Genomic DNA, 13,824 nt, shown 5'->3' on the forward strand with positions numbered 1-13,824 from the left:
AAACTATGACATCCTTTCCAGAAAGAAATGTTCTTACATGGACATGATCAATCAAAATGAGGAACTCGGATATCCTTATGCACCGCTGCCCAAGATTCTTAGCATACCTACATTACAGTATATAGGAGTCGACTCATAAACTGTTTTTCCTCCTGTAGAGCATTTGATTTATCTCACCACCGAGCAACTAGCTATCGGGGATAAATCTACTAGCCCACGAAATTTGGGCGTGCTCAGGTAGTAGGAATCACCATCCATTCAAGGCGAAAGCAATTTGATTTAACAACGCTACCACCGAAAAAAAACTGAGAAGCATCTCAAGAGATTTGTCAATATGATAAGGAATCACCATCCATTCAAGGTGAGAGCAATTTGGTCACAGGCCATAGACCTTCTCTTACACCGCCATAACTAAGGCATAATAACGAAACTTTTCTACAAGTCTTAAATCCTCCACAGAAAGACATAACACTAGCGAGCAATTCTTAAATCTAATCTACCTGATTATTGCTGCGCATAAGTCAGGAGGCCAGACCCAACATTCGATCACGTTGGTTTCCCGCTTTTACACTCTCGAGATTTATCAGGAGCAAAAGGCCTCTCATGATCCCCACATACAGCGTACTGGAGCGAGCAAAGTAGGTGCCCTCAATATTCGAAATACCATCCATTCAAATCCATCAACCTGGGAATAGAATCCGCAGATCATCTCTTGAGTCTTGATTTTATTTCTTACCCTTCTCCAACAGAGTTGCACGGTGCCCAATTCGAAGTCCTTTGAGTTAAAGAGCATAGATCTTATCAACTTCTGAATTAGAGAAGTCAGAGGGAAGCCATGAATTGGACCCGCTCCTTTTCGCAGACTTCACCCTCTTCCTCATTGACCGTGACCGTTTTGACTTCACAACATAATAAGTCATAGTTCCCAAAACTCCAGCCATAATAACTCCCCCGATAACTGTGACCAGAATTGCAGCCCACTCGTGCTTCCTACCAACAACAATGTAGGACGAAGCAATGAATGCCACTGAAGTGCAAACAGAAGCCAACCACATCAACTTATTTATAACCTCCACAACTCTCCTCTCTGCTTTCGTCTCACCTCGAACCAAAGTGATTTGAACCACCACAACAGCTAAAGATGTGAAAAGGGCTATCGCATTGAAGATGAAGAAGATCTTAAAAGAAGTTCTCTTCACCACTACAGCCATTCCAGTATCTTGATCACCACCAGGCACTGTGAATATAGCCGCAAAGGCTACTGTTGCGAATAGAACTGCCACCACAGTCACAGAGTTCGTCGCGTTGTTGATCCCCTCTCGGTGGAGTTTCCTGAGCTCTTTAGATATGTTGTGAACATTCTTATTGGTTCTTTTGGTCTGTTCAAGCTGTGTATGGACATCTTTCTTGATTTGAGTTACAGTGTTCCTCAGTTCATCTCTTGGTTGATTTAGTTCATTGGCTCTGACTGCACCATAGCGTGTCAGGCAGTCTCTTATGTCTGCGGATTCTTCAGACAGGGGAAGATCTTCCGCTATGTCCAAAGCTGTCTTATGGTCTCTGGTTAGGGCATTTACGTTTGTGTCACGAAGCATTAGCAATTCATTCACAATCTGCAATAGATAGGGAAAGATGAGGTCACATTGCAATAAGCGTGTAACAGTCAGAAAGAGGAAATCAAAGGAAAAGAAGAAAATACACCAACAAATTTTTTTTTTCTTTTTTTTATTAAGTTATACAAGTTTTCAGTTTCCAAGGATGAAAAAAGAAGCATCCTTTCACACTTTAAGCCGATGCATTATGTCAAACTTGATTTTGCATGATATTCAACATCACAACAGTGGCCTTGCAAGTTAAATTATCTCTATGATCTGAATACAGCTCAAGATCCAAAAGATGATATGTCACCAGGAAACAAAGCTGATCACAAAGATTCAACAAAATCTTGCAAAAATTACAAGCATTGCATATTACGCTCATTCAAGGTTCACTAAATTCTTAATTTTAAGACAGACAGATCTACTGCCACTCTTTGGATTTAATCTGTGCCATAAAGTGGTCATTCATAATGAAAGATCTAAGAAATACCTCTACTCTCTTTTTTCTGGTTGCAACATGCAACGCAGTGTTGCCAAACTTGTCCGGAAGCATCACTATAGCAGCATCGGCCTCGAGGAGTAACCTTACCACCTCACAACTCTGACCTTTAACAGCCATATGCAATGCAGTTTGTCCTTTTTTGTCAGTCCTTCGGGCCAACTGAGAATCTTTATCAAGCAATGCTTTGACAATCTCAACATGACCCTGTCGAGCAGCTAAATGCAGTGCATTCTTCCCATTGGTCCTAGTATTCTCTATCAAGCTGCAATCCTTTGCAAGGAGTTCATTTACGACCGCTGTATGTCCTCTTGTGGATGCAGATATTAGAGGGGTTGCGCTTGAGGGGCCTAGTGTTTTGCTGAGCCCCGGGTCATGATCTAGTAACACCTGCACAATGGCTGCACAAGGAAAATGTGCAAGAGAATAGTCAGTAGCCATCTTTATAAAGGAACAGGACTGATGTCCTCAAGAAAACAACTGTTACGAACCAGGTTCTTCATGTGATGAAAACATTAATGTACACAGGATAAAAGGTATTAATGGCTCAAAAGCACATGTTGTGCAAGTCTATTTTATTTAAGGAACAGATAACCTCTTTAAAGTTCATATTTGCAGGACAGGGTAGCCCATACTAGAAGGATTCATATGGCAGGTGTAGCTACTCGATAAGCAAAAGAGATGTCCTCCTTCAGGCCCATTTTACTCGCTCAACAAGAGTACAAACTTCAATATAGTGTAAGTAGACAATTAACTGAAAAGAGATTCAATTTAATACCATGATGTCCTTGACTTGAAGCTATATGTAAGGCATCAAAGCCAGACCGGTTCTTCTTCATAAGACACTCCTTATTTGAATACTTCAACAATTCCTTCACCACTTCCAGATGCCCTCTATCTGCCGCAGTGAATAAAGCTGTCTCTCCTAATTCATTCACCTCATTCACCACGGATACCCTAACCTCTGCAACCTCAGCATCCAGCTCTGCACCACTCAAGGTCCCAACCATTTGCGAATCAATATCATCGAGAATCTGTCTCACTGCTGCAAGGTCACCACGCTGTGCTGCCAAGTGAAGCTCGGTGTCGTTGTGGCGGCCAGTCACTTGTTTGACATACTTCTTCTTACCAGCCTGATCGATCCTCTTCCCAGAATTGGATAGAACAAGAGCAGGTGGGACTGATGATGGGGATGGTGTAGGTGACGGATCAGCAGTACTATTTTGACTGGGTTCTGGTGTCATTATGAGCCCCTTTTCTAAATCCCTCCCGGTTCCTGCAATATCAATCAACCACAGAAACAAGAGGAAGAAAATTTCATTAACTCACCTTTCAGACCCATCTTGTCTTGAAAATCGATAGATGCTAACAAATTAAACATATCAAATTTTTTTTCTTTCTTCAAAGAAAGACACAAACTTCAGCGATGTACACCGATACTATATCAAAATCAATCAACCATAAGCTCAAGAAATCGATGCCAGAACCTAAACTGAGCTCAGCGATCGCGTAGAAGCTACTCTACAGGAGAAAGAGGTCAGGCAAACGAATTAGAATCACCTCGTTCGATTTCAGACGCCATGGCCGTGCTGTGAACGCGAGCTGCAGAATCGAAGTGCAGCAAAGCTCAGCGAGGAGAGACGATCAGAGCAAAAGAGAGATCAAGATCATATTGTTAGTCTTCGTCACAGTGAGAAAGTATTAAAGCGAGAGAGAGAGAGAGAGAGAGACGCAGAATCAGAAGCAGAAGCAGAAGCAGAAGCAGACAAAAGGTTGGGCGGATGAAGGAAGCCGCTGAGAAAATGCCGCGAAATTGTTTATTAGCTAAAAAGCAAAAAGCTTTTCTGGATTTTCTTTATTTTATTTTATTTTATTTTATGATAATGTAATAATAATAATTATTATTTCATTTCATTTTATTCAGTAGGCAGCCAAATATCGAGTATTCTCCCGTAGCGATTCATGGTAACTCGGACTCAGATTCTTGCAAAAGAGTTCTCGCCATTCGGATATCGTAATAATCCGATTAGATTATGCTGCGCATGCTTAGTTTAGGAATAGGTAGGTATTTGCATTTCCCCCTTTTTGAATAGATTATTAGTAGAATATAAAAAATAAAAATAAAAATTGGGAGTGATGAAAAAATTTGTATGGGGGTTTGCAGAATGATGCTCATTAGAACAAAAGATTTCTGCCTAATTTTCTTTGTCCAAGATAAGAATATATAATTCCCTTTTGACTAATTTTAAAAATCTTGATTTTTTTTTTCTGGAGTTGAGGATTCATTTGCCGGCTGCTGGGCCAAATGGGCTTCACTAAATTGGGCCTGTTTTGGGCCCAAGCTTGCCGTGATTAGAACTTTAAACTTCTCTATGTGCTTACGGATAATCCAAGTACATCTTGAACTCTACGGTTCATTTGTTCTAAATGTTCGTATGTTACATGTGTGTATTCAATGGCCGAAATTAAATCTTAAAATTTTAAAAAAGTGAAAATTCAAAAAGTTTCAACGTTTGTCATTTTGAATGTACGATATCTATATACATCCAATCTATATACATGAATTATTAAAGATAGGCCCCTTAGAAGCCTCCAATCACGTGACGAAAGTTTGCCACGTCAGTTTTTTGAACAGTTTCTTTGTCTATGATTGATTGACTTTTCAAATTTCCTATATAATGGATATAAAGAAAAATTTTATCTTTCGACCTTCACTTGTTCCCCGGAACACACTAGATAATTAATAACACCCAACATACACAAGCATGAATAGATTGATTGTACAAGAAGTTTCATTTCAAAATTACCACCCACAACCACAAGCATAAAAATCAAACGAAAGACCACTCGAGGTGAACAGGATATGGTCGAGAATTGCCGATTATATGTGGAGATGAGCGACGAAGGTAGCAAACAGTATGGAATGCTTGCAACATATGAAGAATGACATGTTTAAAGACAGAAGAAGAATTGCACGCTCACAGTCCTCTCCGAATTAAATAATTACTACATTTCATCCCTCGGTTCTTGGAATTGAGCAACTCTAATATCTACTTACAATAATATGATTTCAACCAAAAAAAGAAAAAAGAAAAAAGAGTCGTGGGCTTGGTGACTAGTTGCATATATTGTTGACCAATCCAATTGCATCACATATAAAATGCATGTATTCTTTATTTATTCAATTGTCCTCAATCTCCTCACTTCGTAGTAAGCCTTGATCCCTAAAGACCCAGCAATCAACGCACCTCCCACAACCATGATCAGGATATTGGCCACCTGACACTGTCTCCCGACCACAATAGTTATCGCTGCCATGAACACGACCGAGATGCATGCGGAAGCTAACCATATCAGCATATTAGTGACTTTTGCCATCACTACTATCACCTTGGGCTTGAGCTCCCCTGGGCTACGAGTCATCTGAATCACCACCACAGCTAGGGATGCAAAGAATGCGATGGAGTTGAATATTACCAGGACCTGAACCGAGATGTGGTGGCTTGTCTCCACAGGTGAGCCCGGGATTGTGAAGATGGCAGCAAATGCGATCTGGGCAATGAGGACTGCAGCCTTATTTACCAAGGTGGCATTGTGATTGAGGCATTCCCGGAGGTTTTGACTGAGCTCCTTGGAGTGGGGGGGCTCCTCCGCTATGTCGAGGGCGGTCTCCTGCTCCTTGTTTGAGCGTTTACGTTCATCCAGCTCTGCACAACTCCAGGTCCCAACAATTTGCGAATCAATATCATTGGGAAACTGTCTCACTGCTGAGAGGCCACCAGGCTGTGCTGCCAAGTCAAGCTCGGTGTCGTTGTGGCTGCCAGTCACTTGTTTGACATACTTCTTCTTACTAGCATGATCGACCGTCTTGCCAGAATTGAGTAGAACAAGAGAAGGTGCCCTCGATGATGGGGATGGTGGAGGTGATGGATCAGCAGGACTGTTTTGACTCGGTTCTAGTGTCATTATCAGCTCCTTCTCTAAGTCACTCTTGGTTCCTGCAATATCAATCAACCGCAGAAATGATAAACAAGAGGTAATAATTTCACGAAATCAGCTTTCGAAGATCAGACCCACCTTGTCATAAAACATAATGATCTTTTTGTTCATTTTTTACAAGCAAGAGACAAACTTCAATGATGTATACCCATACTTATCTTAGATCAATCATCCATTAGTTCAATTTGACAAGAATCTACGGTACAATGTGCAAGCTAGCCGACAAGCCAAGACCCCTTCATAGGAATTAATAATTTTAAGCTCAATTAGGCCTTAATCAAGCTTATGTATTCCACAAGCTTGAAGATAACCGTAATTGTGCACTCAAATTCATATAAAGAATCTATCAATCAATATGACTGACCTGTTCTATTCTAGCTACGAATTCTAAAAGTGAACGAACAGATAGACATCGCGAAAAACCCAAGCAAAAGAAGTGCAGAACTAGCCCATAAGTTCACCGCGAATATTCTCGATACCCCGAACCACGTTCCTCAGTACAAATGGCAAACATCCACACGTACAGTGAGCCAATGGTCGACGAATTACCAATAAAAGAAGCTAAACTGAGCTCGGCAATGGCGTTTAAGCTACTTCTACAGGAGAAAGAGGTCAGGCAAACGAATTACCTAGTTCGATTTCAGACGCCATGACTCTGAGCCCGAGCTGGAAACACTAGAAAGTGCAGCGAAAGCTCAAAGAGAGAGAGAGAGAGAGAGACGATAAAAGCAGAAGAGAGATCGGAGTATAAAGCAGAATCGTTCACTGATTTCTTGTGAGTTTGGCTGCGAGTTTGGCTACTCATAGCTAGTATATATATATAGAGGAGAAAGGATTTTCTATCTCCTTTCTTATCGATAAGAAGGATCTCTTTTCTCTTCCCAAAGAGAAAAGATGGAAACCGGAGAAAGGATTTTCTATCTCTCTCCCCTTCACCCAGCAAAGTTCCATCCTCTCTCCTCGATATATATATATACCCTTCGTTCCATAGCCAAACTCACAAGATTTGGATTTTTATTTTTATTTTTTGCATTATTATATAGAGAAAAAGAGAGAGAGAAATGGTTGACTGGCTGAGCTTCTGACGATTCCGGTAGTGGCTGGAAATTGAAAATTGGCATCCCATGTGGTCACCGGCGACCCCAATCGAGGGTGGTGGCGACAGTGACATTGAGGGTCCACTCGCTAGAATCAGGAGATTCTCCAATTTCGAAGGTGAGGCCACAATCCCGACCACCACCCTAGATTGGGGTCATCAGTGGTCACTGGAGGTGATGGCGACCTTAATCCCGAGGGGGGAGGAAGGGGGGCTGTAGTCGGGATCGTGACCCCACCCGTCGGAGTTAGAAGAGATCCCAAATTGAGAATTCACTTGATTCTGACGGGTGAGGCTTGATCCCAGCCACGCCCTCATTGGGGTCGCCAGCACCCTTTGTGGTCATCGACGACTCCAATCGGAGGGGTGGTGGCCGGGATCAAGGCCCCCACCGCCAGCCACTGCCCACCTCTTGTCCCGTCCGATTTTCCATTGCTTATAATTTTTTTTCTTTTTTCTATTAAAAAGTTATTAAGAGCCTTCTATGGGTCCCACTCAACCTACCATCATGTGCCACGGGACATTGGTAACACATGTCAGCAATTTCTGTTTAAATTAACAGAAAAGTTGACATCATGTTAGAATTGATATCAGTTGGATAATTGTGCATTTTTAGGTTAAGGAAAAAAAATTGTGCTAGAATCGAAAAAAATGGATAAAGTTGATGTATTTTTAGGTAATCAATCCCTTTTCTTGGATGAATCGAAAAAAAAAAAAGTCATCATTTGCTAAAGATTGAAGATGCTTAATAATTTTAAAAAACTAACATCGTTTTTCTAAAATGATTTATTATTTAGGTTAATGATACTCAAAAGTTAAATAGGCAATCACGCATCAGTTTTATTCACCGAAAAATTTACAATATCGTTTTCAATTAATTGTATCCTAATTAATAGTACTAAATTCCTGAAATTTGACCAAGAATATGTGACATGTATATATAATGCATATATAGATATGTTCTTGTTATATATTATAATAATGGATTGGTTATTTAACCGGTCAAACAGACTTGTAAGAACATCGACTTACATGCGCATTTTCACAGAATAAGGGCTTATATACACACGCACACACATGTACATACGCGTCAGTATTACATACACATGTTTAAAGCTCAAAATTTTCGGGTGGGAATTATCCTGGAAGGAGAGATATTCCTAATCGAAGAATTATATCAGTAAGTCAGTTGAACTATATAATGTTTCTAAAACTATCTATAAATACGGGAAAAATAAAATACTCAGCTTGAGATGGTTCAGTTGATTCGGCATTTGTCGTTTCTCTCAACATGGTTTTGTATTATGGTCGTGTGAACAAAGAAAATTCACAACTGAGAAAGATTTATCTCTTAATCGATTAACTCTACTCGAACTGAATTAGTTAAGATTTATTGAGATTTTTGGATAATATGATGCAAAATAAAAACCCAACATAGAGAGGAAAATGATCGACATATTTATGTATATGAATATTCAAATTCATTAGCCAAGTTTCATAATTTGACCTTTTATTTTATTTACCTCACAAACAATCAAATTTTTGAAGATTTTGGGTTATTTTCGTGGAAGAATGGAAATACGTCCTCGGAAGATGAATGCTCCCTCTTCCACATATGATAGTGGCTGACCGCGTATGACGAACATATAGTAAGGTAGGCTGTATCATCGAAACCTTTTCAGCCGTATAATTATCAATGCAAATCATAATTTCGTCACGATTTATCAGCTGGAAAATAATATATATTCTCCTGCATTTTGTTAGAACTTAGAAACACTAGATGTACGGACTAAAAAGGGTCACAAATAAACTTTTATTTGAAATTATCAGAGCACGATTCACCTCATTTATAATCGAGTTAAGAATCTATTATCATATAATGCAAATACTTTACGCGCAAAATTCAATCTCACACATGAAAATCATTTGCCCTGCCCCGGGGATCCAACTATATATGTTATATCTTGGAAGATCCCGTGGAATGGAGCCAGAACCATTGAAATTGAAAAGCTTGGGCAATGCCCAAAGAAAAAGGTATCCAAGTGTTTCGCGTAAAATCAGAAAATGGGTGTAAACCACTAGCAGATCTTTCATATATACAGATTTAAAAAAAAAAACAAAAGAAAAGAAAAGAACTTGAATTAAATAATAGTTTTATAATTTGTGAGGAAGTTAGCATGCAATTGCTTAACTTGTCTAGTAGGAAATTGCGGCTCAACTGCTGATAAGTGGTCTGAAATTGGTATAGCTTATTGTTTTAATCCTTCGTCAGACATGCATACATATCACTCATTATCTGAAACCTAGATAAGTTCCCCAAATACAACTTCTTTATAAACTAGCCACTTACCCGCGTGTTGCGCGGAATTTTTATCTGTAAGGAAATCACTAGGTATTATCACCTACTTAAAAGGGAAAAAATCAAGTGTTAATTTTGTTGACAAATATTTTATGAATTTTTCCTAAGGTAATCTGCAAATATCTTCGAAGATGTTAATATTCAGAATGACTCATTTAATTGATGAATTCGAGACAAAATAGCGAATCCTCCTTTGCTTCATAAATTCAAAATCAAAATCTAGTAATTACAATATCTTGTGACACTTGAAATTATAATTTTCAAAATATTACATAATAAGTTCCATTTTGTTAGTCTAGACACAACTTTTCGCTCATCTTTTTAATGAGAGTTTTTAAAACTTTAAAATTTAAAAATAATTATTTTTGTCCCCATCAATTATCCCATTTGATGAAAGTTATGAAAAAACTTAATAAAGCATAATAATAATAATAATAATAATAATAATAATAATAATAATAATAATAATAATAATTTTTATCCTCAGCAATTCCCATGTTTGCTGAAAACTATGTAAACATTTGATAATAATAATACTAATAATAACAACAACAACCATTGTTATCAAAATCAGATCGAACCGACCGGTTCGACCGGTCAGACAAAAAATCGGCATCATGTCCGGTCCAATTCACCTAAAAATCCAAATTGCAGCTTTAAACCGCCAGACCCATTGAATCGGCTAGTTTTAAGCAAAATTTCATTGAACTGATCGATTCTATGGGTTTTATGGGTTTCCTATTTAGTATAAAAATTGCTAGATTATGTAAGAATTTGAACTCGATACTTCTTACTTTCCATACTAGCATACTATCAACCAAGCAATCACTATTTTCTTGTTCTTTTAAATCTATTTTTAAGTACTTATTAAAATTCAATATTTATTTTGGAGTGAGAAATATTAAATATAAATATTTTCTTACATTATTTTTATATTTCTTTGAAATCATCATACTTCTATCTTAATTATCATCATTTTTTAATAATATGAATATTTATTTTATTTTAATTAAACATGCAGTCCGACTCATCGAACCTCCAACTGAACCCATAAACCCATGAACCCATACCCTTTCTGGTTCATCATCTGGTCTTATTCTGATAACACTGACAACAACAATAATAATAATACAAATAATAATCATTTTTGTGGAATTTATGCAAAAATTAGGCATATGAAGAGTCTGGGAATGAGAAACCCCATTTTGAATTTTTGGACAAACGGCACATAATGGAGAATGCCCCAACAATTATATATTATATAGATTTGGTGAAAATGATGAAAAATTTTAATAATAATAATAATAATAATTTTTGTCCGTTGCAATTATCCAATTATCCAATGAACACACTAGATAATTAATAACACCCAACATACATAAGCATCAACAGATTGATTGTACAAGAAGTTTCATTTCAAAATTACCGACTACAAGCATAAAAATCAAACGAAAGGCCAATTGAGGTGAACAGGAGATGGTCCAGAATTGCCGATTACACATGCAGATGAGCGACGAGGTAGCAAACAGTACGGAATGCTTGCAAAATATGAAGAATGACATGTTTAAAGACAGAATTAAGTAATTACTGCATTTCATACCTTGGCTCTTGGAATTGAGCAATTCTACGTATAGTTAACCATCAGCTTCGATTTGCAGAAAAATTCTAACCTGAATCTACCCATCCTTGGCTAGGTTGCATTCATGGAAAATTACTACCGATGAAAGTATTGATATATACTACATATATATATATATATATAATATACGGAGTGCAGAATTGGAATTCTATGTAAGTAACAACATTCGTACAATTACATTACATAATACTTGAAAATTAAATTTAAAATATATTAATTTATTAACTAATAATATAAAAAAATAAGTTCATATCCTGTATCAATATTACAGACATATATAACATAACATATAAAGTGGAAGTGGAAATACGATAAGCAATTACAACGAAAAAAAAATTCTATTATCTATTTACAATAATATGATTTCAAAAAAAAAAAAAGAGTGGCGGGCTTGTTGACTGGTTGCATGTATTGTTGACCAATCCAATTGCATCACATGTAACATGTATGTAACGACTTGGCATATATTTATGTATAGTGATTACGGCTATGTTTCCTTCTTGATTTATTCAATCTTCCTCAATCTCCTCACTTCGTAGCAAGTCTTGATCCCTAGAGACCCAGCAATCAACGCACCTCCCACGACCATGATCAGGATAGTGGCCCACTGACACCGTCTCCCAACCACAATAGTTATCGTTGCCATGAACATGACCAAGATGCATGCGGAAGCTAACCATATCAGCTTATTGCTGACCTCTGCCGTCATTACTATCACCTCGGGCTCGGTCTCCCCACGGCTAAGAATCGTCTGAATCACCACCACAGCTAGGGATGCAAAGAATGCGATGGAGTTGAATATTACCAGGACCTGAACCGAGATGTTGTGGCTTGTCTCTACAGGTGAGCCTGGGATTGTGAAGATGGCAGCAAATGCGATCTGGGCTATGAGGACTGCAGCCTTATTTACCGAGGTGGCATTGTGATTGAGGCGTTTCCGGAGGTTTCGACTGAGCTCCCTGGTAGGCGGGATCTCGATTTTGATAGACCCTTAATGGGGGCGGTGGGCTTCGATCTTCATCAACTCCTTCAAGTAGGGGAGCTCCACCGCTATGTCGAGAGCGGTCTTCTGCTCCTTGTTTGCGCGTTTACGTTCATCCAGCTCTGCACCACTCAAGGTCCCAACCATTTGCAAATCAATATCGTTGGGAAACTGTCTCACTGCTGGGAGGCCACCACGCTGTGCTGCCAAGTGAAGCTCGATGTCGTTGTGGCTGCCAGTCACTTGTTTGACATACTTCTTCTTACTAGCATGATCGACCGTCTTGCCAGAATAGGGCAGAACAAGAGCAGGTGCCCTCGATGATGGGGATGGTGGAGGTGATGGATCAGCAGGACTGTTTTGACTTAGTTCTCGTGTCATTATCAGCCCCTTCTCTAAGTCCCTCTTGGCTCCTGCAATATCAATCAACCACAGAAATGAGAAACAAGAGGTAATAATTTCAGGAAATCAGCTTTCGAAGACCAGACCCACCTTGTTATAAAACATACTGATCTTTTTGTTCTTTTTTACAAGCAAGAGACAAACTTCAATGATGTATACCCATACTCATCTTAAATCAAGCATCCATAAGTTCACTTTCACAAGAATCTACGGTACAATGTGCAAGCTAGCCGACAGGCCAAGACCCCTTCATAGGAATTAATAATTTGAAATCTCAATTAGGCCTTAATCAAGCTTCATGTATTCCACAAGCTTGAAGATAACCGTAATTGTGCACTCAAATTCATATAAAGAATCTATCAATCAATATGACTGACCTGTTCTATTCTAGCTACGAATTCCAAAAGTGAACGAACAGATAGACATCGCGAAAAACCCAAGCAAAAGAAGTGCAGAACTAGCCCATAAGTTCACCGCGAATATTCTCGATACCCCGAACCACGTTCCTCAGTACAAATGGCAAACACCCACACGTACAATGAGCCATTGGTAGAAGAATTACCAATAACAGAAGCTAAACTAAGCTCGGCTATGGCGTTTAAGCTACTTCTAAAGGAGAAAGAGGTCAGGCAAACGAAATACCTTGTTCGATTTCAGACGCCATGACTCTGAGCTCGAGCTGAAAACCCTAGAAAGAGCAGCGAAATCTCAAAGAGAGAGAGACGATCAAAGCAGAAAAGAGATCTGAGTATAAAGCTAGAGGGAGGGGGAGAGAGAGAGAGAGAGAGGAGATGAGAGATGTATGTATGTATGCGAGAGACGAGATGTAGTGGAAGCGGAGGTAGCAGAAGCTTTTTTATAGCAGACAAAATGTTCGGAGGAAGGAGAACGAAGGAAGCCGCTGAGAAAATGGCGCCAAATTTCTTCCGTGAATAAAATAGCCGGAAATTTGAAAGAGAGCTTTCCTGGGTTATCTCTGTCCTTAATTTTATTTTTTTATGGAATTATTTATAATTATTATTATTTCATCTCATTCTTCTTTTTATTCTTTTTTGGAAAATAAAATATAGCCTATAATTGGCTCTACCTAAAGAATTTTGCCTCGCAGCCGGCTAAATATTGAGTCCTCTCCTGTAATGATTCAAGATAACTCGAATTCATATTTTTGCTGAGGAGGGCATGCCGTTCCACCAGCACTGTCAATGTGGTAAGACTGTGCTCAATGTTTCTTTCTAGGACAAAATGTCTTC

At 38.7% G+C, this 13,824-nt stretch overlaps 3 protein-coding genes across 3 annotated transcripts; all 3 read right to left on the reverse strand.

The window, feature by feature from the left end:
- Window positions 1–297: 297 nt before the first annotated feature.
- LOC116187947 (ankyrin repeat-containing protein ITN1-like) lies at window positions 298–3,885 on the reverse strand. The gene is made up of 4 exons (XM_031516999.1): window positions 3,658–3,885; window positions 2,876–3,373; window positions 2,089–2,498; window positions 298–1,613 (listed from the first exon to the last, which is right to left on the reverse strand). Exons 1-4 carry the CDS (start codon window positions 3,677–3,679, stop codon window positions 783–785), a joined length of 1,761 nt encoding a protein of 586 aa, XP_031372859.1. The 5' UTR covers window positions 3,680–3,885; the 3' UTR covers window positions 298–782.
- Window positions 3,886–4,997: 1,112 nt separating this feature from the next.
- LOC116187948 (ankyrin repeat-containing protein ITN1-like) lies at window positions 4,998–7,179 on the reverse strand. Its single transcript, XM_031517001.1, has 2 exons — window positions 6,726–7,179; window positions 4,998–6,095 (listed from the first exon to the last, which is right to left on the reverse strand). Exons 1-2 carry the CDS (start codon window positions 6,745–6,747, stop codon window positions 5,275–5,277), a joined length of 843 nt encoding a protein of 280 aa, XP_031372861.1. The 5' UTR covers window positions 6,748–7,179; the 3' UTR covers window positions 4,998–5,274.
- A 4,225-nt stretch (window positions 7,180–11,404) lies between these two features.
- LOC116187299 (ankyrin repeat-containing protein ITN1-like) lies at window positions 11,405–13,470 on the reverse strand. Its single transcript, XM_031515952.1, has 2 exons — window positions 13,217–13,470; window positions 11,405–12,585 (listed from the first exon to the last, which is right to left on the reverse strand). The coding sequence occupies exons 1-2, from the start codon at window positions 13,236–13,238 to the stop codon at window positions 12,182–12,184; spliced, it is 426 nt and encodes a 141-aa protein (XP_031371812.1). The 5' UTR covers window positions 13,239–13,470; the 3' UTR covers window positions 11,405–12,181.
- Between the last annotated feature and the right edge of the window lie 354 nt (window positions 13,471–13,824).

Source organism: Punica granatum, chromosome 8 (genome assembly GCF_007655135.1).
Source record: "Punica granatum isolate Tunisia-2019 chromosome 8, ASM765513v2, whole genome shotgun sequence".
In the NCBI taxonomy this organism is placed as follows: Eukaryota; Viridiplantae; Streptophyta; class Magnoliopsida; order Myrtales; family Lythraceae; genus Punica; species Punica granatum.